General features: G+C 47.0%; 1 protein-coding gene across 1 annotated transcript in view; it reads right to left on the reverse strand.

Annotated features, from left to right (window-relative positions):
- Nucleotides 1-1,696: 1,696 nt before the first annotated feature.
- The window catches only part of HYDIN (HYDIN axonemal central pair apparatus protein), a 341,424-nt gene continuing 316,116 nt past the window's right edge, over nt 1,697-27,004 (reverse strand). Inside the window, 14 exon segments of the mRNA XM_059665442.1 lie at nt 1,697-2,308; nt 4,838-5,062; nt 5,380-5,610; nt 12,172-12,322; nt 13,159-13,322; nt 14,159-14,371; nt 15,958-16,177; nt 17,336-17,613; nt 21,007-21,165; nt 22,912-23,110; nt 23,786-23,955; nt 25,921-26,142; nt 26,647-26,854; nt 26,896-26,905. Coding sequence (XP_059521425.1) covers nt 1,826-2,308; nt 4,838-5,062; nt 5,380-5,610; nt 12,172-12,322; nt 13,159-13,322; nt 14,159-14,371; nt 15,958-16,177; nt 17,336-17,613; nt 21,007-21,165; nt 22,912-23,110; nt 23,786-23,955; nt 25,921-26,142; nt 26,647-26,854; nt 26,896-26,905 — 2,933 coding nt within the window. The 3' untranslated portion in view covers nt 1,697-1,825.

Below are 27,004 nucleotides of genomic sequence, written 5' to 3' on the forward strand. Positions count from 1 at the left end.
TAATCAGGCGAGGTCTTAAAATAAGTTAGATTTCAAATGAGAGGGAGATTCTCTTTGTGGTCTTGAAGAATAAACAGTAACAACAATGAACTGTCTATGATGGGCCATGTGGTGAGGACCTAGGGGTAGTCTCTAGTTGCTAAGAGTGGTTCCCTGTTGTCAGTTGCCAAGAAGAGGAGGACTTCAATCATATGGCTGCAAAGAAATAAATTTTGTCAACACATTGAGGGAGCTTGGAAGTGGGTCTTTCCCTAGTTTAACCTCCAGATGAGGATGCCGCTGGCTGGCATCTAGATTTCAGCCTGGGGGACCCTGAGCCAAAAATCCGGTTCAGTCCATTCCTGACCCATGGCACCTGAGATAAGAAATTGTGTTGCCTTAAGCTGCTAGGTTTGTGGCAATCTGTTATGCAGCTATATAAAACAAATACAGGAACGAATCCAAACTCAGTAAGTCGTGAAAAAACCCTGCCTAGAAAAATCTGTGAAAAATGTGTTTTTCTTTGCTAGTGGGGTTTTCACAGCTTTTAAAACCTTTGCCAACAAAGTCCCATGAATGAAGATTCACCTCCAGAGAAAATGTATCACTTAATGGTTTCCGCCTCCTACCTTGATACCAAGCAACACTGATACGGACATTTCCAAATGTCTTGCAAGGTGGATGTCTTTAGGATTCTGATGATGGTTGATACAAAACAATGAAAAAAAAATCAAATCAGTGGGAATGGTTTGGATTTATTTCTCCTGTGCATATTCATTTCCACTGGACCCATATGTAATATAATATCTCATCTGTTTCTTTGGCTGGTTGGTTTGACATTTTCTTAAAGGTGAACCAAATTCCCCAGGGCCATATGTGATACACTTTTTAATAACTGAAATAGTAAGAATATATATATATATGTGTGTGTGTGTGTGTTTGTGTGTATAGTGTATATATATAGTATATATATATATATATATATATATATATATATATATATTTTTTTTTTTTTTTTACCAGCAGAACTCTTTTCTCCTGAGATCACATTTTGGACTAGGTTGCTTCTTACTCAAGGCTCCAGACAATCTTTGTCCTACCTTTAGTTCAGCAGTTCCCAGAAAGAGGTGGCTTCTTTTCTCTATCTTGAAAATGCCAACTAAATGAGGTTATTTATTCATAACTGGACTATCAGTGGTGCTGAGAATTAAGCCCAGTGGCCACCATGGCCTTCTCTGTGCTCACCTCTGGCCTGCCATGCTTAGATGCTTCTAGACCAGTGGATAACTGATATTCCTGGTTCCACACTGGCCATCACTTCACAGTTGTAACTCATCTGCATCTGCGTGATGCCTTGTTGTTACACTTACCTGTTCGTGGCTTTGAAAACAGTGAAAGCAAAATAAAATACCCAATCAAAATAGAGTCAAGTCTAAGGGCTCTCCAAGCCATCGTGGAATTTTAAAAAGCTGTGGTGCCCCAGCGTCATGCACTGCCAAGTTCTGTACAACAGAAGGCCATGAGTGTGACACCGTGTGGTCTTATTAAAAAGGGGGATTACGTACATAGTACTTGAGCTGTGCGGGTATGTTAAGAAACCAAATTCAGAGACTTGCCCTTGCAAAGTAAAATACAGCTCTGTTTTGTACAGTTACCACATTTAATATGGAATATATATTTCATTCATGTATTCGGAATACATATAATATGGACAGAAGTGCATGAGGAGGATAACACACTACCTTTAGAATTCTGATTATTTTCTCTATTCACCAGGCTAGAACAATATGTAGATATTAAAGCGGAGGAGACGGCTTTTTCTGGATGCAACTGACCCTGGTTACAACTAAGGGGTGACGCCCTTCAGATAATAAACCCATTTAACTCCTGTTTCTCTGCCTTCGCCGGGAGAGCACGACACGATCAGCTTGCTGGTAATGGGTGTTTTGCTGCCGGATGGGTTTCCGTCAAAGTAGACGGTGATGTTGTTGATCTTCTTGGGCCGGACCGAGTCCATGGCCCGCACGGAGAAGGCTGGGTGCTCCACGATGAAGGAGTAGGTGACTGTGTGGTAGAAGACGTTCTTGAAGGGGATGACTATGTTGTACCCGGCTCGGATCTGGAGGGGACCTTGCGGCTTTGGCGGCACAGCCACTCCGAAGAGGGGGATGATATACTCTCCGCCTGCAACGGATGACAGGCTCAGGGTGCCCTTGGTGTCCCCCAGGTGGCTGGGCTCGAAATAGACTTCCACACTGATTTCCGTGCCACCCTGAGCCCCCGCGGGAGCACTGATGATCTTTTCCGTGTGGAAGTCTACACAGTCGGACTGAAAGGAGAACAAGTACACCTGGTTCACACGGGGTCCTGGTGGGTATAGCAGCAGCCCAGGTCCATCCCCAGTCCCTCCACTCTCAGTTGAGCAGGCTATAAAAAGCTGTGTATCCTTATATAACTCCCTTAAAGATAGGTAGCACTTTTAATTGTTATTCCTATCTATATATATGTAAAAGGTTAATATGCAAAGTGTCCCCTCGGGAATTCAACCAGGAGAATGGGAGTTTGATGGCTCGCTATGACGTGCGCTGATCACCAGGGGGCGGTGCAGAACATGGCGGGTGACTAGTGGCTGCAGCAGGGGAAGGGGGAGGCGGGGAGGAGGGGAGGCAGGGAGGCCGGGAACCTGATCAGCCCTGATCACCAGCCAGGCCTAGAGGCCATACCGGTGCACGAATTTCATGCACTGGGCCTCTGGTTTTACTATAAAGAAAATGAGGCCCAAAGACATGTGGCTGGATTATGTTAGTGTGGCAGTCATTGCTGTTGCTCCCCATAACTGGCTCTTCTTTCCTTCCATACACATGGAAGACCGCATGATCTAGATCAGTGATGGCGAACCTTTTGAGCTCGGCGTGTCAGCATTTTGAAAAACCCTAACTTAACTCTGGTGCCGTGTCACATATAGAAATTTTTTGATATTTGCAACCATAGTAAAACAAAGACGTATATATTTGATATTTATATTATATATTTAAATGCCATTTAACCAAGAAAAATCAACCAAAAAAATGAGTTCGCGTGTCATAGGTTCGCCATCACTGATCTAGATCCTCATGGACGGGTGAGACTAGTTCTAGAGCAGTGGTTCTCAACCTTCCTACTGCTGCGACCCTTTAATACAGTTCCTCATGTTGTGGTGACCCCCCAACTATAAAATTATTTTCGTTGCTACTTCATAACTGTAATTTTGTTATGATTCGTAATATAGATATCTGATATGCAGGATGTATTTTCATTGTTACAAATTGAACATAATTAAAGCATAGTGATTCATCACAAAAACAATATGTAATTATATATGTGTTTTCCGATGGTCTTAGGTGACCCCTGTGAAAGGGTCGTTCAACCCCCAAAGGGGCCGCGACCCACAGGTTGAGAACCGCTGTTCTAGACAATCAGTTGAGAGAAGTGAAAGGTGTCACTTCCACACCAGTGTCTTCAGTTGCCCATGCCAGTCCCTGTAGGGACTTTTCACCCCTCTGGTACTGTGCCCGGAAACACGTGAGATGGTGGCTGCTCGTCAGCCTGGATCCCTGAGTGGCTGTGATGAGCAGAGTCCCCTTCTGAGTCTCACTGCATAGACAGTGCAAATGAGAGACAAACCTTTGTGCTTTTAAGCCACTGAGATATTGAGGCTCTTTGTATATTACAGTATAATAATCTAGCTTCTCCTGACTGATAGGACTGACCAAGTGCCTATATGTCCCTTGACTGTAGCTCTGATGTTGACTGGGCACACACCCACCCAGTGTAAAGGCTACATCTCCTAGCTCCCCTTGTTGCTATGCAGTTTTGTTCAATGGAATGTGAGTGGAAATGATATATGCAGGCTCCCCCGCCTCCCTTTCCCCTTGTACCTGGCCAAAATGTGGATGTCACCGTAAGCTGTCTTGGTCCATGTGGACCAAAGCAACTCTCTACAGAGGGCAGAGCATCGGGACAGGAGCCTGGGTGGCTGATGTCATCGAGCTACCATTCCAGCTCAAACTGCTTATGCCCACAGTTATGTGAGAGAGGAATAAACATCTATTTTGTTGTTATTTTGGGTTTCTGCTTCAGGAGTTAAGCCTACATTCCAACTGACATACTAGGTAACATATATGGGACATTCACCGTGGGCCAGGCTCTATGAAAATGGTTTTATGTATGTATTTAAAAATCCTCACAGAAATCCTGTAAGGTCAGGGTATTATCACCCTGTAGAGATAAACTTAGAGAGATTTAGCAAATTATTCATACAAAGAATATAGTAAAGCTCAGCCAGCGTGGCTCAGTGGTTGAGCGTCGACCTCTGAACCAGGAGGTCACGGTTCGATTCCCAGTCAGGGCACATGCCCAGGTTGCAGGCTCGATCCCCAGTGTGGGGTGTGCAGATTTTTAAAACTCTCTCTTGTCATGGATATTTCTCTCTCTCTCTCCCTCTCCCTTCCTCTCTGAAATCAATAGAAATATACATTAAAAACAAAGAATATAGTAAAGCCAGGATTCAAATCCAGGTCTGTTGGCTTCCACAGCCTATACTCATGATCACTAAGCTCTACTGTCCCCCTTGATTGACTACGGAGCATGCGCTGGGGAGCAAATCTCCCCACCCCTCCTCCCAGCTTGTTAAGATAGAAAGTCTTTAAGGAAGAACCCAGGCCTCATACTATTTCCGTCTAGCTGGGAGTTCCCAGGCTCTATGGTGCACCAGACTCCCCCAGGTTCACAGTGCCGCACCCTGTGTCCTCCTCCCATTGTTCTTGAGGTCAGCCTTCTGGCAAGGGAAGGGCCTGGGGGTGGGGCCGGGGCTGCTCACCCTGCAGTAGTATTCTGTCTTCTGCCGGGTGTAATTGATGAACTTGGCAAAGATGCTCTGGCCGCTGCCAAGAACAGTCTGGAAGTGGATGGGCTTTTCAGGCAGCGCTGGCAGAGCCTTCAAGTTGAGCTCATACTGGTAGTAACCCAGATCATTGTTGTGCAGAACTAGTCTCCCCAAGGTTTCTCCAGCTCGCAGGGGCTGGAATTCGAATGAGAATGTGCCCTGCGAGGGAAGACAGGGGCCTCGGTGATGCGGTGGGTCCCGCTTCACACTGCAGTGCTCACACTGATCTTGAGCTCCGGGAACCTCTGCCCAAACCAGCCCACATTTCCTCCCCTGTCCTCTTCCTAACTTCTGTTCCAGGTATTTCCAGATCTGGAATCTGTTTGAATCTAAATATAGGTCAAGGGTCAAGCACACTATAGACCCCCTGCCAGGGCTGGCCCCACCTCAGGGGTGCGGAACGTGGATCCAGCGGCCCTGGGGGCAGAGCCTCTGTCACAGCTATCAGGGGCCCCGGGCAGTCAGTCGGGTCTTACCTCCGAGTTAGGGGGCACCACGAACTGGGAGGGCAGGTTGATGTCGGGCACCCTGCACTCCGTGGCGAAGGTCACTGAGTAGGGCAGGGGGTTCTCCACCTTGACGGAGGCTGATGTGCTCTGCCGGACGGGGCTCACCATCTCGATGGTTTTGATGACGCCTGAAGGGATGACCCTGAAACTCGTCAGGTAGTATAAGAACTCGTTGGTCACCTCGTTTCGGAAGATCACCTGAGTTCACGGGAGAGTGGGAGGAAGCAGGGCAGAGGAGAGGGGTTAGCGGGGGTCATTCTCTCTGCGAGCAATGCCTGGGCACGGGAAGCGTGGGTGCCAGGCTGACGTGGGCCCTCCCAGCCTGTCTGCATCCCCACCAGCCGGCCGAGCTCTTTAGATTCTCTGCTCTGGCTCTTCCCAGGTGAGAGGATGTTACGCAGCCTGCGTTTGCGGTGGAGGCCGCAGCAGCCCTGGCTAGTGCTGCAGGTGAACGTGTCCTCAGTGGGGACAGCTGGCTGGCCCCGAGAACAAGCGTGACCTGGAGAGGTTCGTGTTGTAGTGGGTTTCACTCCTATTCCCGTTGTTGCCAGAGTAGGTGACGACGACAATGATGATGATGATGACGACGGCATCTGACACTTCATGATTTCTCTGCGCCAGGCACTAGAAGTACTTAGTTGTTTAACTCACACAGTGTGTAAGCAACATGATGTGTTGTGTTGTTTTTTTAAGATGATGGAAACGAGGCTTAACAACATGAAGTATCTTGACCAGCATCACATGCAGAGAAGTGTCAGAACCAGGATTTGGTTGCACTGGTTCCGGAGCTCACACTTGTAACTGTCGGATATTGTCCCCTCACCCCTGCAACTGACTTGTCATCGACAGGCTGCTCACCTTTTTAAAGTTCTTTTCCTGGGCCATAACCGGTTTGGCTCAGTGGATAGAGCCTTAGCCTGCGGACTCCAGGGTCCCAGGTTTGATCGTGGTCAAGGGCCTGCACCTTGGTTGCAGGCAAATCCCCAGTGGGGGGTGTGCAGGAGGCGGCTGATCGATGTTTCTAACTCTCAATCCCTCTTCCTTCCTCTCTGTAAAAAATCAATAAAATATATTTTTAAAAATGTTTTAAAGTTTTTTCCGCAGGTGACTGATGACGATGAGCATCTTCTCAGGTGCTTATGGCTCACTCACATGTCTACTTCGTGAAGTAGTCTATTTGATTGTTTTGCCCTTTTTAACACTTTCTGTTGTTTATCGTATTATTAGGTGGCCATAGTTCTTAATGTGTCTGGCTTTTTACTTTCAACCTCTACCTGTGTTAAGATTTAGAGTGCTCCTGACACCCTCTGTCTTTTCATTGGAGCATTCAGTCCTTTACATTTAAAATAATTATTTATATGTTTGGGCTGAAGTCTGCCCTCCTTGCTCTTTCTTTCCATTGGAATCATTTTTTATTCCTCTGTTGCGACCTTCCTGTCTTCTGTTGGGTCAGTATGCACTCTTTCAGAATATATTTCATTTCCTCTAATGGCTTCTTAGCTATCTTTCTAAAGGAAAGATTTCTCATGGTTGCTATAGAGCTGACAACGTGAAGTTTTAACTTGTCAAAATTTAGAGTGAGCATTTCACCACTTTCCACTTTCCAACTGACGGTTCATGCCTCCTACCTCACATTTCCCACGGCACAATGTGGTGACCTTACTGACCTGGAACTTCATTGACCTGTCCGTCCCATTTTCGTGCGTTTGTCATTGGACCTGTTACTTCTACGTATAGGAGAACGTCCACTTTACAATGTTATATTTGCTATGAGCTGACAGTCGTCTTTTAAACAAAGTTATGAGCAGAAAAACATGTTTGAATATTTGCCTATTTATTTACCATGTGTAGTGCTGTTCTTCCCTTCCAGCAGACCCAGGTTCCCATCTGGTATCATCTCCCCTCGGAATGAAGAATACCTATTTGCATTCCAATAATGCTAATGCATTCAGTAATGCAAGTCTCCTGGCAATGAATTCTCTCATGTTCTTTTATCAGAAAATGCCTATTTCACTCGCACATTTACAGGTCTCCTGGCAATGAATTCTCTCATGTTCTTTTATCAGAAAATGCCTATTTCACTCGCACATTTACAGGATAGTTTCAGTGAATAAAGAATCCTAGGTTGATCATTTCTTTTTCTTTCAGCACTTTGTAGATGGCTTCCATTCCTTTTGAAGAGAAGTCAGGGGCACTTTTATTGTTGTCCCCTGTATGTAATAGATCTTAAATCTGGTTGCTTTAAGCTTTTCTGTTTATGTTTGGTTTTCAGCAGTGTTTCTATGATGATCATAGGCATGGCTTCCTTTATATTTTTACTGCTTGAGGTTTGCCAAGTTTCTTGGATCTGTAAGTCATTTATAAAAAAACCAAATCAGGGCCATTTCAGCCATTATTTTTTCAAATAATTTTCTGTCCCATTCTCATTTTCTTTTCTTCTGACTCATAATACTCATGTATTAGACCACCTTATATTTTTCTCACAGGTTCCTGAGGCTCTGGTTGTTTTTCCTCTATCTTTTTTCTCTGTGTTCTTCAGATTGGAAACTTTCTATTGATTTGTTTCACGTTCAGTGGATCTTCTCACATCTCTCACCAGCTGTTGAGCACATCCAATGCATTTTTCATTTCAGTTTGTTGTACTTTTCAGTTCTAGAGTATCCATTTGGTTCTTTTTCTTTCTTTCTTTTTTTTTTTAAACATATTTTATTGATTTTTTACAGAGAGGAAGAGCGAGAGATAGAGAGTCAGAAACATCGATGAGAGAGAAACATCAATCAGCTGCCTCCTGCACATCCCCCACTGGGGAAGTGCCCACAACCCAGGTACATGCCCCCGACCGGAATCGAACCTGGGACCCTTCAGTCTGCAGGCCGACGCTCCATCCACTGAGCCAAACCGGTTTTGGCCATTTGGTTCTTTTTCATAGTTTCTATTTCTCTGCTGAGATTCTTTATCGGTACACTCATTAAGATATTTTATTGAATTACTTAAAATATTTTCTTTCAGTTCTTGAACATGTTTATAATAGCTTCTTTGAGGTCTCTGCCTACTAAATCCAATATCTGTCCCATCTTGGAGTCAGTTTCCATTGACGGCTTTTTTACAAGTCTAGTAATTTCTGTTTGTGTATTGGACACTGTTGATGATCATTGTAGAGATTCTGGATTCTGTTATCTTCCTTATACGAGTGTTGATTTTATTCTAGGAGGCAGTTCAATCACTGACACTTTAAACTTGTGTAGGTTTGGTTTCATGCTTGGTTAGAGCAGATATGTGGAAACCTCACGGTGTTCCTCAAGACCTTCCAACTTGGTGGGGTTCGCTATCCAAATTTCTTAGTGTAAGGCTTCTCCAGGCTGGCCCTCAGAAGATCTTATCCTATGGACATGGTGCTTTCTTCTGGCCTCTCAGGGATTTCAACTGGGTTACCAGGGTTAAGGAGGTGATGTTCATACAGCCTCTCCACACTGGCTGGGCCAGACCTCCCATGCTCCCTGGCGCTGATTCATGTAGGGCACCTTCAGTCCTTATCACCCCTGTAGCAGCTGCTCTCTCATGTAGTCTCTTCCTGTGCATGGACAGTCCACCTTCAGCCAAGGACTTCAAGGGGAATTCCTGTATAGACTTTTGTACTCCCACTCCCTCCCTATCCTGGTCCCTCCTTTCTGCTGCCTTACCCTGCAGGGACCAGCTATTCAGGCTGCACCAAACTCTGATTTCTGTCACCTCAGCTCACCGGGGCTGCTGCGCTTTACTTAGACTCCAGCTCACTGCACTGCAGTCAGGAAATTGTCCCTGGGCAGAGAGCCATGACAATCATGGGGCTCATACATTTCCTTCTCTCTGATGAATTGCAGTATTGTGCTGCTTGTTTTCCAATGACTGAGAAGACGTGACCCAGACATTTTGTCCAGCTTTATGGTTTATATGGTGGGAGGCCTAGTTACTCCATCATAACCAAAGGTGCTGTTGATTTTTTAAAAATTTGTTGTTATTGTTGATTAAAAAACCTTTTTGTTATTGTCATTGTCAATTTAAATACTTATTACTGTAAAGAAATTCTGTGATCTGGGCTCATTGTCATTTTTACTCAAAAGTCTTTACACTTACATTTTAATACATATATTTATTTATATATTTCTGTTCACACCTACAATTTATGAAAATCTCTATTTTCCCCCCACACTTCTCTATAAAAGAGAAAATATCTCTTATTTCCCCATTTACTTCCAACAGAATGAGAACATTATTTTCATTGCCTTATTTTATTCTTTCCCTTCCTAACTTGAGGCCATATGAAGTATTTCAGATTGCTTTTCAACAATTATTTGAAATTACCCATCAATTTAGATTCTTTGTTCATTATATCCTTGTACTTTTCTCTTGGATTCATTTACTTATTTTTTAAGTTTTGTTAATTTAAAAAGTTTTAATTTGTAGTATTGTTTTCAAAGATTGTGTATATGGGTGGGTTACTTTGAGTCCTTGCATGTTAAAAAATATCTTTATTTTGCTCTCATAATAGTTTTGAGTTCTAGGTTGAAAATCATCCTAAGTAGTTTCTATTTTGGGTATATATCTAGGAGTGAAATTGCTGAGTCATATGGTAACTCTATGTTTAAGCATATAAAGAAATGCCAGACTGTTTTCCAAAGTGACTGCACTATTTATATTACCACAGCTAAGGATTCAATTTCTCCGCACTCTCACCAACACCTGTTATTCTCTCTTTTTTTAAAAAAATATATTTTATTGTTCTTCACAGAGAGAAATGGAAAGAGATAGAGAGCCAGAAACATCGATGAGAGAAAAATATTGATCAGCTGCCTCCTGCACATTCCCCCACTGGGGATGTGCCGCAACCCAGGCACATGCCCTTGACCGGAATCGAACCTGGGACCTTTCAGTCCACAGGCCAACACTCTATCCACTGAGCCAAACCGGTTTCGGCAACACCTGTTATTCTTTCCTTTCATCTTTCAATTTCTTTGTACTCATGTGCTAAAGCCTGGTGATATTACTCAGTTCTGTCTTCTCACAAATAATTCTTCCCCAGAGTTCATTACACTATTCAGCTATCCTCTATGGTTTTCTTTTAAAAAATGTTTTTATTGATTCTAGAGAGAGAGGAAGAGAGAGAGGGAGAGAGAGAAACATCCATCGATGTGAGACAGAAATATCAATCAGCTGCCTTCCTCATGTCCCCACACTGGAGATCGAGCCACAACCCAGGCATGTGCCAGACCAACTGGAATTGAACTGGTGCCCTTTTGGTGCACAGGACAACACTCAACCAACTGAGACACACTAGCCAGGACCTTTATGGATTTCTATTCCAAATATCCAATTTTTCATTTTCAGGGTCTCCAATTGATTCTCTTCCACAACAGTCTGTTCTTATTTCATGGGTATGATTATCTTCCTTCATTCCTTTAAGGATATCTATATACTAGTATATAAAAGCCTAAGTGCCCGTTATGACCAAACGACTGGAACAACCAGAAAAACTGGTCGACCAGTGGCTATGACGCACACTGATCACCAGGGGGCAGATGTTCAACGCAGGAGCTGCTCCCTGGTGGTCAGTGCGCTCCCACAGCCAACCTTCTGTGGCCCCTCCCCCCACTCAGCCCCTCACTCCCCCATAGGCCTTGATCACCGGCCAGGCCAAGGGACCCCACCCATGCATGAATTTGTGCACCAGGCCTCTAGTTGATAATATTCACTGAAAGTCTTCTTCTGTTTGCTTTAATACCTCTTATCTTAGGAGTTCTTCTTTGCTGAGCTGGTATTTCTATTTTAGGGTGGCTTTTCCCCCTTCAGATATTTTGTGATTCCTTGATTTTAAGATTCTCTGTTAACTTGTTTGTGAATGTGATCTGAGTGGAGCAGCCTAACTCAGTGATTGTAGGAGAGATGACATGCTGCTGGATGGGTTTTGTTGGTATCTCTTCTGGCAGGGGAGATGTGTTCCTACTTTCTGTTTTTTTCACATTAAAATCTTTCCCTAGGTAATTCCATTCTCTACATAGTTTTAAATACTATTGATAAATGGATAATTCCCATATATTATCTTCAGCCCTGACCTCTCTTGTGAGTTCACATATGCCCCCTTTCTTCAAAGCACATACCTCATTTTGTAATAATGCATTCATAGTGCAATTATTTGATTAATGTCCATCTCCCTTCACTGGACTGTGTGTTCCATGAGAATAGGGACTGTGTCTATTTTTGATGATTGCTGTGTCAGCAGCACCTACTATATGGCATATATGCTCAATAGATATTTATTGAACTAATGAATGAATTAGGAAAAACAGCTCCTATATGAAAGATCCCGTGGTGTCTTGGAGTAGATGACTCTGAGTTGCATCCTGGCTCTGACATTACTAGCCATGTGTGTTGAGTGCTCAGCACAACGCTGGACACTCTATAAGCACTCAGAAAATGGGATATTTTATTTGTGTGGCCTGGTATTTGCCAGTCTGGTGTTACAAACTGCATAAGAGTTTTCATGACTCTTCTTCCTTGAAAGCTTGGCATGGCCTACGTGATGGCTGGCTGGCCTTGCAATCTGGTCTCATCTTAAAGAGCCTGGGGAACCTGACTGCCTTTGCCAGGTCACTTTAAATGGTCAGCTGGACAGGATAAGGATAGGCTGGCTCTGGAGGACTTCTTCGCTCCCTAACACCAGGACTGTCAACCTCAGGGTCAGACCTCCAGGGTTCCAGGGCAATGCCTTTGACATATGGATACCTTTGCGCTGTATAGTCCTTCCTTGTGGGAAAAGAAGTTCAGCTTGTAGTCTTTCTTGGATCCAGACAGTACATCAATGTAATCAAGGCCCTTTAAGGAGGCACTTAGGTCTGGCTTCTCTGGTTTCAGCATTTCCACAATGACCCGGAACCTGGGGGGAGCCACAGGAGCACAAGAAGGGAGGAGAGAGAAAATGAGATATTTGCCCAAAGAAAGGAACGAAAGGTGCTATCTCTACTCTTGATTTTATGTAAAACACATGGGTCCAGGGTTCTTGCCTTCACTCTGTCTCTAACAATAACAGTAACTGCCATTCACTGACCACCTATTATGTGCCAGCTATTGAGTCCGTGCTCTGCATGTGTTACAGGCCTTTAATCCCTGTGATGTCTGCAGCAGGTGCATGTCATTACCATCTCCATTTACTAGCGAGGAAATGAGGCCAAGAGAAGGGAGATAACATGCTCAGGTAACATGACTAGTTAATGGCAGAACTTAGGTGTGGGCCTTGACCCACAATGCTCAGCAAGGGGCCTCTTGGCTCCTGAACTATAAAAGCAGGGGACTAGACTGTTTGGCCTCAAGGTCCTCTAGTCCTTGCATTCTTCTCTACTTCCACTGCAAGTCCGAGGTCCAAGGGATGTCCTTCGTTGGCCAGTGGCTTAGGTAATAAGACTGAACACTCAATAATAACCACCATGCTTATTGTTATGACAATAGTAATAACCAACATTTCTTGAGCACTTATTTTGTGCCAGGCACTGTTCTAGGAGGTTCCTAGGTAACCAGCCACTCACAGAGAGCACGAACAGGAGAATGTCTCTGGAGGCTTAGAGTTGAGGCAATGCCTGGCCACATCAGGGAACTCGGTCTCTGGCCCTTTAAGCCAATGTCCTCCAGAGGCCCTGACTAGGGGAAGGGCCAGGCGAGACAATAGGAGTCCTCCTTCTGTCTCCCCCACCCCAACCCCTTGCCCCACTCCCTTACCTCTGGGGCTTGTTCAGCCAGTTGGTGATGGGCAGGAGCTCAGTGTAGGGCGTCTTACACGGCACTTCACGGTAGATACTGGCCACGGCTTTGGGGGGCTCGGCAGTCCCATGCAGTGCATATAGCCAGCCGGTTCCATCTGGCAGGGGGAAGAAGAGGGTGCCCTGAGGAGAGGAGGACATACAATCAGAATGATACCGAGGGGCCTTTATTAGGCACCTCTCAGGCATGGTAGTGACCCGGGATTAACGGAGGCTCTGCAAATGAGCTTAACACTTTGGGGAAGCAGCTGTTTCAAGATTCATAACAGTATTCCCATGTGTTTTAACCAGGAATCACAGACAAGGGGTCTTACTTTAGAAAAATCCCTCCAGGGGAAAATGTTACATACATACATAAGCATATATATTAGAACCATTTATAGGAACATATGGAGATAGCTTAAATATTCAACACCTGGGGAATGTCAAATAAATCATGAAACCCTCATTCAAAATTTTAGGCAACCATTAAAAATGATTATCGCTCTAGCTGGTTTGGCTCAGTAGTTAGTCCATCAGCCTGCGGTCTGAAGGGTCCCAGGTTCAATTCCAGCCAAGGGCACATGCCTGGGTTGTGGGCTCGATCCCAGTAGGGGCTGTGCAGGAGGCAGCTGATCAATGATTCTCTCTCATCATTTATGTTTCTATCTCTCTCTCTCCCTCTCCCTTCCTTTCTGAAATAAAAAAAAAATTAAAAAAAATGATTATCATGAAGACTACCCAATTAAATAGAAAAATGCTCATGATAGAATGTGCAGTGAAAATTAACAGAATGAAAAACTGGGTATGACGGCAGCCAAGGCTGTATCTGCATAGTATTGGGAGTGAAGATACCAGAAGATAGGGTCCCCTCTCTTTCGAACAGTCTCTGAGCTGCCAAGCTCTGTCTCCTAACCTCTGTCACACCACTTCTCCCTCCAGTCACGCCAGGAAACGAACTGATGGGGTGCTCAGCCTACCTGGTGCTTGCGGTTCTCCACATTCATGGTGCGGGGCTTGTAGGTGATCTCATAGGGCTTGTTTTGCTGATGGGGCTCCAGAGTGATGAACTCGGGCCCCTCCCAGTACTCGCCCTCAAAGATGGGGTGCAGATTCCAGGTCTGGTTGGTGCGATTTGAAAGCTGGATGGTCTGCGTGTGCTTGGAGCGCACCTGGCAGGTGAAATTTACCGTCTGGAAGAAAAGCGGCACCTTACACAGGAAGTGGAATTGACAAGTTCGGAGTTCAAAGCCAAGTTCAGACTGGAGGTGCATATTGGGAGTTGTCAGTTTAGCAGGTTTTTTTAAGGCGAAAATACTGGATGCAATTATCAGGAAGTAAGTGCATTTAGAAAAAAGCAGGACTTTAAGGACGAATTCCTGACTGGCACACTCCAATGTTAAGAAGAATGAGAAGAGATGGGAAGGAGCAGCTAATCAGGCAGGAAGAGAACCAGGAGAGGGCGGCATCCTGGAAGCCATTTGAAGGAACTGTGTGAAGAAGGAGGTACTTGTTCAGGGTGTCAAATGCTACCAGGAGGTCAACTAAGATGAGGGTGAGAACTGGCCATTGAATGTAACAACATGGACCAGTGTGGTATTGGTGTTAAGAGAGTCAAATAGATCAATGGACAAGAATAGAGTTCAGTAATAGACACACACATAATATGATCCTTTGGGTTTTCACCAAAGTGCAAATTCAGTAGAGAAAAAATAATCTTTTCAACAAATGGTGCTGGAATAATTAGGTATCAACATAAGTAAAAAGAATTTTGATCCATATCTTGTACTGCATACAAAAATGAACTTTAAACAGACTGATGATCTAAATGTAAAACTTGTGTCCTGAATATATAAAGAGCTCTGAAAACTCAATATTAAGAACACAAACAACCCAATTACAAGTAAAAGATGTGAACAAATATTTCAACAAAGAATACATATGGATGGCAAATAAGTATCTGAAAAGATCCGCAACATCATTGGTCATTAGAGAAATGCACATGAAAAACTACCATGACATACCACTACATGTCTATTAGGATGACTAAAATAAAAAAGAAAGGCCATATCAAGTGTTGATAAGGATGTGATACAAATAGAAATGCCAGACATTACTAGTGGGAATGTGAGATGACACAACCACTTTGGTAGATTCTTAAGAAAGTGAACATATATCTACCCTCTGACCCAGCCATTCACGCCTAAGTACCCAAGAAAATGAAAGCATGTGTTCTTGCCAAGATTTGTTCATGCATGTTTATAGCATTCTGCATGTTTCTATTTACATAACATTCTTGAAATAACAAAATTAGAGAGATGGGGATCAGGTACCATTTTTACCATAAGCAGTGTTACCAGGAACACAGCGGGCAGTGCACTGTTAAGTTTCTAGGAACAGAGCTAGCAGAGGGTTAACCCAAGGCTATTAAAAACAACAACAACACATAGTAAAGGCGTTCACCCTTCACTCATGGCTTATAACAGAACTTGATCTAGCCAGAAATGTCAAGGCAAGCTTCCTTGAGAATGTGATGCTTGAGTTGAGAGCTGAAGAATGAATAGGAATTAACTGAATGAAGAGGGAAAAAGAACATTCCAGCAGTGGAAAGAGCATGTGCAAAGGCCCTGTGGGGGCGGGGGCAAGTCTGAATATTTGAGGTGGGCACCGAGGACTATTTGAACAGAGCATCTGTCTCTGGAAGGCCTGGCTGAGTTCACTTGTGTGGCTTTCTAGGCCCACTCTGGCCATGGCCCTTCTGTGGGCAGCACTTACTGACCTCTTTCACTGCAGGTAGTCCCACGCAGACTCCAGACAGGGTTAGGCTCAGAGGAGGGCCTCCTTGGATGAAGCAGAGCAGGTTTTTGTAGAGATTCTCCTTGCCCACCTCTGTGGGGTGGTAGGTCACTTCTAAAGAAACCTCCATGCCTGTAGTGATATAGCCTTCTTCTGGACTGATGGAGAAATTAGGCTCAAATTTTTTGACATCCCATTTAAACCTTTTCCAAGACAAAAGGAGACAAGGAAGACAGTTTACTAGGGGATGTCCTGGGGGTGTCCTCAATGCTGCTGAGAACAAGAGACTGGAGGTTCACCCCTTGTGGACTCCATGGGACTGGGAGGAGAAAGACTGCTCGGTATAGCAGAGGCTGTGGGCAGGGTCCAGGTCCCTCCTGGGCAAGGTAACTCGGCTCCCTTTCAGAGCTGAGCAGGATGGGAAGTGGCTGCATCGGGGACATACACATGAACATGTTTCCATGTGTGCACTCAAGGTTGCAAGTGGCTGAGCTAGGACTGGAACTTTCCTCAGGTTGTGGCCCTAACCACTCCCTGCACGGCCTCCCCGGCCAGATCCAGAAGGGTGGAGATGATCCCTTCCTGGGAGAGTTGCATCTGCTCTTGGTGGCACTGGGATGCGATGGCTCTGAGTGGTCATCACTCTGTGGTCTGGCATTTGGTCCAGGCAGGAGACAGAGGGTGGACAGTGCAGACCAATGTGCTTCCAGTGCAAGGGCTGCCACCGAGTTTGTGTGAGGGGTGCCCTGCAGGTGTGCGGTGTGCAGCCCGCACGGCTTTGGTGGCAGGCCTGAGTAGTGACTCGGGCGGGCACCTGCTAGGAAGTGGGAAGAGCGTGGCAAGGAGAGCTGCCATAGGTGCACCTGGGCTCCAATTCTGTCTTTCCCACCTCCTGGCTGTGTGACCCCAGGCAAGCTGTCTGACCTCCTTGAGCCGCAAATTCACCTGTGAAATGGGAACAACACAGTACCTACCTTGGGTCCCGGGACAGTCAAATGGGCTCTTCTATGTAAGACTACTCAGCATTGCACCTGCGCCTGGCAAGCTCTTGCTAAATGTGGGACTTTGGAAAAGGTACTTAATCTCTTTTAACTTCAGTTTTCTCGTCTGTAAAATGGATCAGTCATAGTATTGGTCTCGTAGAATTGTTGGGATTAAATGAGATGAGCCATGCAAAGGGCATCTAACAGGCACTGAGCAAATGTTCGAGAATATTCATTTCAGTCATCAGGCCATCACAGTCACATTTTGAAGGAAGGAAAGAGATGTAAAAAGCAAAGCGAAGAAATAACAAGTGGCCACGCTTGTAAGACAAGTGTCTAATCCGACCCAGGGTCTGAGCGCTCTGCCCCAGCTCCTACCTTGTACCCATGTCGCCCGTGTTCAGCATGAGGATGCGACGCGTGGCTTTTGTCTGATACACGACTGGTCCGAAGGGAATGTGCTGCTGGTCCAGGGAGACCTCCAGGGCTTGGCAGCAGCCGCTGAGCAGGAAGAGGGGGCGCAGGAGCCCCATGCTCTCCATGAACACTTCCTCGGAGAAGAGGGGGACGCGCTTCTTCGGGGCAAAGATGACCTCCAGCTTGCGGACTTCCTTGGGCTTCAGCGTGATGTTGTTGAAGGGGACCAGGGTGACGACCTGGGCAAGAGGACAGGGCGCTTCAGCAGCTGAGGGCAGGGGGCTGCTGAGGCCTCCATGCCTGGAGGTTTGCTGCTGGGGTTGTAACAGCCCAGGGGGCAAATCTCACTGCTGCTCTCTCTTACCAGCTGTGCCATCTTTGACAAGTGACTTGAACTTCCTGTGACTCATTCGGCTAGACCTGTGGTCGGCAAACCGCGGCTCGCGAGCCACATGCGGCTCTTTGGCCCCTTGAGTGTGGCTCTTCCACAAAATACCACGTACGGGCGCGCACGTACGGTGCGATTGAAACTTCGTGGCCCATGCGCAGAAGTTGGTTTTCGGAAAGGAGACAGACGAAACAAGTATACAAGACGAGTGTGGATGGGAGAGTTGGAAGGGGTCGACCTCAGCGAACGTACCTCAATCAGATTGAGGACGTTTTTTAGCAAAGGCCAGCTTAGGAGTACCCTCATTAAGTTAATAACAATGTACTTACCTATATACTTTAAGTTTTAAAAATTTGGCTCTCAAAAGCAATTTCGATCGTTCTACTGTTGATATTTGGCTCGTTGACTAATGAGTTTGCCGACCACTGAGCTAGATCATCTATATAAAATGTCTGGCACAGCCCAGCTGGTGTGGCTCAGTGGTTGGGCGTTGACCTATGAACCAGGAGGTCATGATTTGATTCCCTGTCAGGGCACCTGCCTGGGTTACGGGCTCGATCCCCAGTGTGGGGTGTGTAGGAAGCAAAGGATCAATGATTCCCTCTCATCATTGATGTTTCTATCTCTCTCTCTCTCCCTTTCCTTTCCTCTCTGAAATCAATAAAAATATATTAAAGAAGTAAAATAAAATGTAGGGCATGTAATAGGCACTCAGTAAATGTTAATTCTCTTTCTAACCCCTTGCGAAGAACCACTGCTCTCTGCTGGAGGAAACAGAAGAGGCAGTAACACTCAGCGCTCTGTGGACTCTGAGGAGCGCTCCCCAGCTCCTTGCGCGGGGTACAATGCAGATTCCAGGGCCCTGCCCCAGGCCGGCTGGATCAGGGTCCTTGGAGGAGCCTGGGACCTGCACCTTCAAAGGTGCCCTGGGTGACTCGCGAGTTCTAAAGTTGGAGAGCCGCTGTCTGAATTTGTGTGGTCCCTTCTCCCCGCTGGTCCTGGTAAAGGCAAATCAAAATCAGCTCTAAGGAAGCCAGACCCCTTTTCAACCTTGAGCTCCCTCTGGTCCAGAGCTGGGCAGTCGCCAGCAGGTGGACCCAGGCAGCAGGGCGTGAGATAACGGGCCGAGAGGCTGCAATAGCAAAGCGATCCTAGCACATTCTCAAAACACAACGATGTTGGAAGCCATCCCCAGGTGATGGTGTCAGCACAGGTCCCTGGCAGCTTGTGTCCGATCAACCAAAGAAGCAGATGGGTAGGCAAACTGTGAGGGCCCTGACCTCTTGGAAACCAGGACTCTAACTTGGATTAATGAGGCGCGCGAAGCCTTATTAGTGGAAAGACAGGCACCAAAATGTTAAGTGATTATTGCCCTCTTTCTCTGGATGGCAAAGTGCGCAACACGGGGTCCTGGGTGGAGGTACCCACTGTGTCTCTGGCTTTGGCTGGCCTCTCACAGCCAGTGTTTCTGTGTCCTGCATCCCCGAGGTGGTCCACAGTGCTCCTGTCGCACTGAATCACATCTGGGTTTCCAGAAGCACCGGCTCTTTCTGGCCGGTACACCTTTGCCTGCTGGAAACACCCTCCCCCATCTGCCTCTCCATCCTGTAAAACTAAGTACAACCCTCGTCTGAGCAGCCCGCCCCTCTTCCGATCCTCTGGGAAGTAATTAGGTTTAGATGAGGCCATGACAGAGGGACCCTCCCGATGGGATGAGATACACTGGAAATCTCAGTCTTGTTTGCTCTCTGCTGTGTGTGCACACAGCCAGAAGGTGGCCGCCTGTGAGCCAGGAGGAGAGCCCTCACCAGAAGCAGACCATGCTGGCACTCTGACCTCACACTTCCAGCTTCCAGAACTATCCTATATAATAAAAGCCTAATAGGCTAAGTGTCCGACTGTTTGACCAGTCACTATGGTGCACACTGACCACCATGGGGCTGACGCTCCGACCGGTAGGTTAGCTTGCTGCTGGGATCCGGCTGATTGGGACTGGGCGAGCCGGGCTGGACATGCCCTGGAGCCCTCCTGAGGTCTCTCCCTGGCCCCCATCGTGCACCAGTGGGGGCCCTTGGCCTGGCCTGCGCCTTCTTGCAATCCGGAACCCCTCGGGGGACATCAGAGAGCCGGTTTTGGCCTGATCCCCGCAGGCCAGGCTGAGGGGCCCCACCGGTGCACGAATCCATGCACCGGGCCTCTAGTGAGAAAATAAATGTCTGCTGTGTAAGCCACCCAGTCTACTTTGCTAGGGCAGCCCAAGTTAAGACACATCTTTATATTTTTAGCACCTCGCACATATTTACTGAGTAAATGTAAGGGGATGGATACATTTACCCTTGGGATGAATGAAGCACACCTAGTCTATTGTCAAGGGGCCACCCAAATACTGATGACTGTAAGATGGGGAGCAGGCAGCTGGGACTGGTAGCTCCTCTCTCCAGGGAGCTTGGGACATGGACTTAGGAATAAGGGTGCATCTCACACAGATGAAGAGTGCAGAGGGGACACCCTTTCAGGGGCAGATGGTGATGGGCACTGAAACACATTCTTCTTCCTGACCCACAAGCCCTCTTCTAGGAGCCCGCCATGAGAGGGAGCCATGGATGCACACAAAGCTTTGGTTGCATGGACATGACCTTGTTGCTTATAACAGAAAGCGTTAGAAACACCCGAGTTGAGCAGAAATAGACAGTTGGTCTATCTGCATAATGGAGGGAGCAGTGAGCACGAGGCATCGGAGGGCAGGGAAAATATTTATGATGTGTTCCTAGATGGGTTCAAAATAATGCGAACATTGTCATTTTATTTTTGTAAAAAAATGTGTAGGAAAAACACGGGAAAGATAGACATCGAAATGTTAGGTGATTATTTCTGGGTATGAGATTATGGGCAAAATGTTTTCCTTTATGATTTTCTATACTGTATTTTTCAAATTGTCTGCAGTGAAGATCTGTGTTTATTGATTAGAATTTACTGCCTCCCATCAAGTCCACTCCTTCTGCTTCGCCCTGTAGGGGGATGTTGCCTCTTTAAGCCTCGCTTTCCTTGGATGTGAACTGAGCGTAATAAAAGCCCGGAACCTGGACTGTTTCTGTGAAGGTGCTCAGAGACGGCACATGGAACGCTGTTAGCACGTCCTGGCACAGCGAAGGTGCGGGAGAACTGTGAACTGTCAGTGATGTCAGCCTGGTCGTCCATGTCATAGGGAGGCATGGAGAGGCCACTGGGAGCCCCGAGCACCCACCTTAGGCTCCCGGAGTTCTGGAGTCGAGAACAGGACCGACTGGCTAAATGTGACCGGGGCCTGGCTGTTGTTCATGATGGAAACCGTTTTTTTCACCACCTGCCCTGGCTGGGCAGCTCCTAACTTCAAGATCCTATTGGCTGGATCTAGGACTAAAATCTGTGGGACGAGAAAGGGAGCAGGGAGGGGGGGGTTTGTCAGTTAACGAGAAAAATGAATATCCCACATCTACCTGGGGGAGCCAAGGGTGGTCCCTCGCTTTCCGTGTCCCCCAGTCTTCACGTTAGATGAGCCTTCACTCGCTCGATAACATTTATGTGCATAAAATGCCCACTAAACAACAATGACATAATTACAACTGGGTTAATAGACGTGACGGAAAAGCTCAGGGCACCTGGAGAGCCCGTTACAGGGGACTGAGATAGATGGGGGTCTGGGGGCCGCCCCCCACCCCAGGCATGTTTACACTGAGAGCTAAAGGAAGGGTAGGATCGAGTCCGGGTGAGTCAGGGTGGGGTGGGGTTGGCGAGCACCTCTGGGGGAGGAACGAGGTCCTGAGCTGGAGGGGGTGGCTCAGTGGCTGGGAGGGAGGGGGAGACTTGAGAAGATTAAGTCTGGGGGGTGGTCAGGTTTCATTCTGGAAGGAGGACAATGAAGCATGGGGTGACCCCACCAAATGTGTATTTTGTGAGAGCGCGTGGCTCGCTCCCCTGCGGAGATGGACGGGAGGAGGGCCTGAGAGAAAGCCTCGGGTGTGAGAAGGATGGTGATTTCAACTACAATGGCCGCAGCAGAGGCGGACATTCCCAAGTCCTCATCTGAAGCTCGGAACACAGCATTGGCCTGGACCCGAGGACGGTCAGGCTGGGCCTTCCCCTCCAGGAGGGCAGCACCCACTGGTCACTGCCATTCCACCAGTCACTACATTGAGCTCTCTCCCTCCAGCCGTCTTTGTATCTGGCCCACATGCTTCCATTTTGTCTGAAAAAGTGAATCTTCAGCACCACCCTGTGAGCCCTTGGAAGCCAGAGAACATATTTAAATCACCTCTGGGTTTTCCCAAAGCACCTGCTACGTAATGGCGCTGAGTGAGTGCATGAAAGCCTGAGCAAATGAACGAATCTGTGACATCAGAAGAGAGCCCGTCCCTGGCTTGGGCGCAGACACGCCAGGTGGCATTGCCCTGGGGCGCCTTTGGCTCCATGGGAATACACCCCTCCCATTTTCTCCTGATTGATGACCTGTCCCACGCATCCCTGAGACTCTTGGAAGACCTTCAGGCTTCTAAAACCTCCTGCTGACCACTTGTACGCCATAAGCGTCTACAGACGCAAGCGGCGGACCTTTCCAAATTAAATTCAAAATATCGTGGCCGATAACTGGTTAAATGCAAATACTCCCACCAGACAGAGCCTGGGAAGAAAGGCATGAGCAGCAGGACTGGAGCACCCCCTTCCTGTTAGGAGCACCGGCCAAGAAGGAACCCCTCAGCGAATCTAATCCTGGGGCCTGGGGCTGACCGGAGAATGGGCATCCCTGAGGTGGCGAGGGAAGATGTCCATGACTGAGACACATGTCTGCATACGCTGCTTCAAACAAGTCTTGCCTGTTACACCTGAAAACAAAACATGCCCTGACGTGGGAGAAAAAGGACATGCTCGGGACCCCACACCTGACAGCCTCAAACTTCCCCAAGAAAAAGACTGTTTTTCCGGCGCCTGTCCTTCGATACAGTACAGTTTGGAATTGAGTAAGATCCATGATTCACTGATTGGCTAACTCACCCCTCAGTGGGAGATCAGCTTAGGGCAGGAGATGGGGAGAGGGGAGGGAGGGGGTGGGCGCAGGTGGGCCAAGGGGGCTGGGAAGGGGAGGGAAGCTGCCAGTCTGAGGGTCTCCTCTTACCTTCATTTCAGCGCCTTTCCCTTTGATTTCAACTACTTGTTGGGAGAGCCCGTTGATTTCAAAGGGGATGAGTTCTCGATAGCTGATACTTTCTCGAGGATAGAAGGTGATTGGAATCTCCATTGACTTTCCTGGCTTTATCACATCCGCACGGAAGCTCACCTCGAGGTAGGTGGTATTGGTGTACAAACAATCTATGCTGGAGACAAGCAGGAGGAAGGTGCCTAAGTCCTGAGAAGGCTGACCCAGGAGGACTGACTTGGCCCCATGCTCCCCACCCCGCCTCGCCCCCCACCTGAGCTTGGTCCTGATGGATTTCCTGCCCTGCTGTCCTGCAGTCATAGCATTTAAGGCTGAAAAGGACCTGGCGATGACCCAGCCCACACTCTCCTGGGCAAAGTCAAGCTACTTACCTCAAATGACACCATGAGATCCTGGCAAAATCAGGCCTCAAACTCAAAGTCCCATCACCCTTTGCCCAGTGCTCTTTTTTTAAAAAAATAAGTTTTTATTGATTTCAGAGAGAGGAAGGAAGAGGGAGAGAGGGAAAGAAATACCAATGTTGAGAGAGAATCACTGATCCACTGCCTCCTGCACACCCTACACTGGGGATTGGGCCCACAACTGGGGCATGTGTCCTCCTGGTTCATAGGTCGATGCACAACCACTGAGCCACACCTGCCAGAGGAGCCCACGGCTCTCCAAGCATCAGTGTCAGTGGTGGGGAAAGGAGACTGGGGATTCATGTCCACCTGTGTCTGACTCATCCCCATGACCCTTCTCCTTCTGTCGTGGCTGCCCGCCACCTGCTTAAAGGCTGTGGGACCCACCAGGAGCTGCAGACTCATCTGGGGGCTCTGGGAAGTCTGCTCACCTCATAGCCGTTTCCTCCTTGTTAGTGATAACCAGGGTCTGTTTGTATGGGGGCATCCCGGCTTGGTAGATGAAGCAGCTCCCAAAGTTGTGGCTGGTGAATGAGAAATGGACAGCAGGGTTCACGGCAGAGCCTGAGATGCTGCACGTAAATGTTGGACCGTGGCTTATCTGTGGGGAGGAAACGGCAGGTGGGGTGTGATTAGGAGAAGTGAGAGGGAAGGGCCCTTAGACCCTCAGGTGAAGGAGGGAAGCAGTCAAGTGTTTAAAAACACACACACAGGTCCCAAGGTTCCATCTGCAGAGAGTCTAACTCAGAGGTTGGAAGTTTATTTTTTTAAAATATTTTTTATTGGTTTGGGAGAGGAAGAGAGAGATGGAAACATCAATGATGAGAGAGAATCATTGATTGTGTGCCTCCTTCATGCCCCCTACTGGGGATGGAGCCCACAACCCAGGCATGCTCCCTGACCAGGAGTCGAACCGTGACCTTTTGGTTCATAGGTCGATGCTCAACCACTGAGTCAGAAGAGCAAGATGGGCTACTCTGCAGTCAGTCTCTACATTGGTTCTTGCTTTGCTCCCGAAGCAATGATTCATCTTGAAGGCAGAGGGGTGTGGCAAAGACTACTACTCCCCAATATCTGATTCCCAAGGCTTCCTCATTAACAGGACTCTAAGTGTTGTCAATGTGCCCAGGTGAAGATACTTGATTTCCCATTTTTAAAACATTAAAGAGTTAAATTTATTGCGGTGACATGAGCTAATAACATTATATAAATTTCAGGTGTACAACTTGATGACATCTGTGTACTCTATGGTGTGTTCCCCACCGGAGGTTTAGTCTCCTCCCGTCACCTCGTATTGACCCCCTGTACCTATTTGTTGTTCCCTACCCGCTTCCTCTCTCGTAACCACCATTCTTTGTCTGTATCTATCACTCTATTTTTTGTTTGTATGTTTGTGTTTTTATGTTCATTTGTTGCTTTTTGTTTTATATCCCACATGTGAGTGAAATCATATGGTACCTAAATGTCCTTCAGTGGATGATTGGATAAAGAAGATGTGGCCCGTATACACAGTGGAATACTACTCAACCATAAAAAGATGAAATAGTGCCATCTGCAACAACATGAGTGGATCTTGAGCACATTATGCTGAGTGAAATAAGTCAGGTATACAAGGACAAGAACGTATGATTTCCCATTCTTCCTTGCAGCTAAAGGTGGCCATGAGACATAGTTTGGTCATTGGGATGTAAACAAAAGGTGCCCTATTATGAATAAAGAGTCAAAGTCTTGTTGGGAAAGTATTTTGCCTCCAGGCTCTTCCCCTTATTTCCACTCTGAAATGTAGACATAGGGCTGCAGGAGGGATGGTCGCCTTGTGACCAGGAGATGACAGGAATGATGCCAAAAGCCAAACTGCTGAGGGTGAAAGGGTTAATTTAGAGAGTTCTGAAAAACTTGATTTTGATAGTCTTTGCCAGTGTTCTCATTGCTACAGAAGAGCAGCTATTCTGAGATCCTTCTCTGCCATCTCTGCTGACATCACAACTCATTGGCTTTTCATTTGATAACTTACCTTGGAAAATGTTGTACATGTTCTCTCTCTTTCGCTCTCTTTCTTCTCTCTCTCTCTCTCTCTCTCTCTCTCTCTCTCTCTCTCTCTCTCTCTCCCCCCCCCTCTAATCAATCTCCCTTGTTTATTTTATTTTGTAAAATATGCTTATTATTGATTTTTAGAGAGAGAGGGAGGGAGAGGAATCAGAGGAACATCGTTGATCGGCTGCCTCCTGCAATGGCCCTACTGGGGATCAAGCCTACAACCTGATTCCTGATCAAGCATGTGTCCTGATCAGGAATCAGACCGGTGACCTCTTGGTTCCCAGGCTCCCTGATTTCCTTTAATGGCTGCACGATATACCAGTGCATGGGTGCTCAATTGCTTTTCAGTTGACAATCACCAGGCACCTGGGTGAAGGCCATTAATAGAGAGTATGGGACTATTTACAACACAGCCATTCCCCAGGGGCTTCTGGCAGGTAGAGAAGACCAGAAACACTCAGGAGAATTCTTCTTCCAAGACAGGATGCTGTGAGTGTGTTCAGTGTTGGACAGTGTTCAATGGCCTCACCTTGATTCTGAGTTCCAGGCCCTTCAAGACACATTTCTTAAATGGTTGGAAGGACAGGCTGGCGGGTGTACTCTGCCCCACATCCACGCTGCCCTCCATGGGTGAGAACTCGAAGTACTGCACCAGGGCTTTGGGGCCAGAGAGCTCTGCCTGGAAGCTGAAGTTGAACTTCCCAGCGTTGATAAAGGTGAACTCACACTGGACACACTCATTCAGCTCCACCTGAGAGACAGAGCACAGGGCAGTATGTTGAGTGAATGCAAACCATGGTTCACTCCTCTGGGATCAGGATATGTAACATGTTGGGGGAATATATCCCTTGGAAAACAGACATGTAAGATGATGTTAGCGAGTTGAACATCATTAGATGAATGTGGCCAGATATCCCAGCGAAGGCTATGAAGTGTTGGGGGCCCCTCATATATGAAGAGTAAGAGGGCAATTTAGTTCTCAGACCTCCCTTGGTAGCCAAACACCCTGCCTATCTGCTTAGCACAAGCATTCTTCCCCTCCCCTACCGTCTCTCCATCCCTTGAAAAATAAGAAAACATTCACATCAAACTCATACACATTCTGAGGATGGAGTGGCTCCTGGTACCTTTCTATATTCTCCTGGTCTCCCTGGCATTTGAAACAGAGAGATTCAGCTAAGAAGAACAGTCATTGGTACTGCTTTCCCAGCCAGCGCAGAAACCAAGAGGGAGCAAGGCCCTCTCACACCTTTACCTCATAGAAGTTGACAATGGTGGTCTGATTGGGAGTCAAGAGAGTGAGTAAGCCAGTCCTGTCTTTGCACTTGATCTCCGCATTCATAGTGTAGCCTTCAGCCTTGACATTTAAGGTCAAAGGGTGGGCTTTGCTTTTCACATTGCAGATCAAATTAAAGTTCACATCTCCTTCTTGCTTTGGTGTGAAGAGAATGTCAATTTGTAACCTGGTTGGGGAAGATGGCAGCAGGTTAGCTGACAAGGCCACCTGCTACAACCTGCTAAAGAACATGAGCCCAATAGGTTAGCAGATACACTCTGAGGAAAAGGTGTTATAACTCCACATTATGATGAATTTTAAAACCATATTTTTATTG

This window comes from Myotis daubentonii, chromosome 15 (genome assembly GCF_963259705.1).
Source record: "Myotis daubentonii chromosome 15, mMyoDau2.1, whole genome shotgun sequence".
In the NCBI taxonomy this organism is placed as follows: domain Eukaryota; kingdom Metazoa; phylum Chordata; class Mammalia; order Chiroptera; family Vespertilionidae; genus Myotis; species Myotis daubentonii.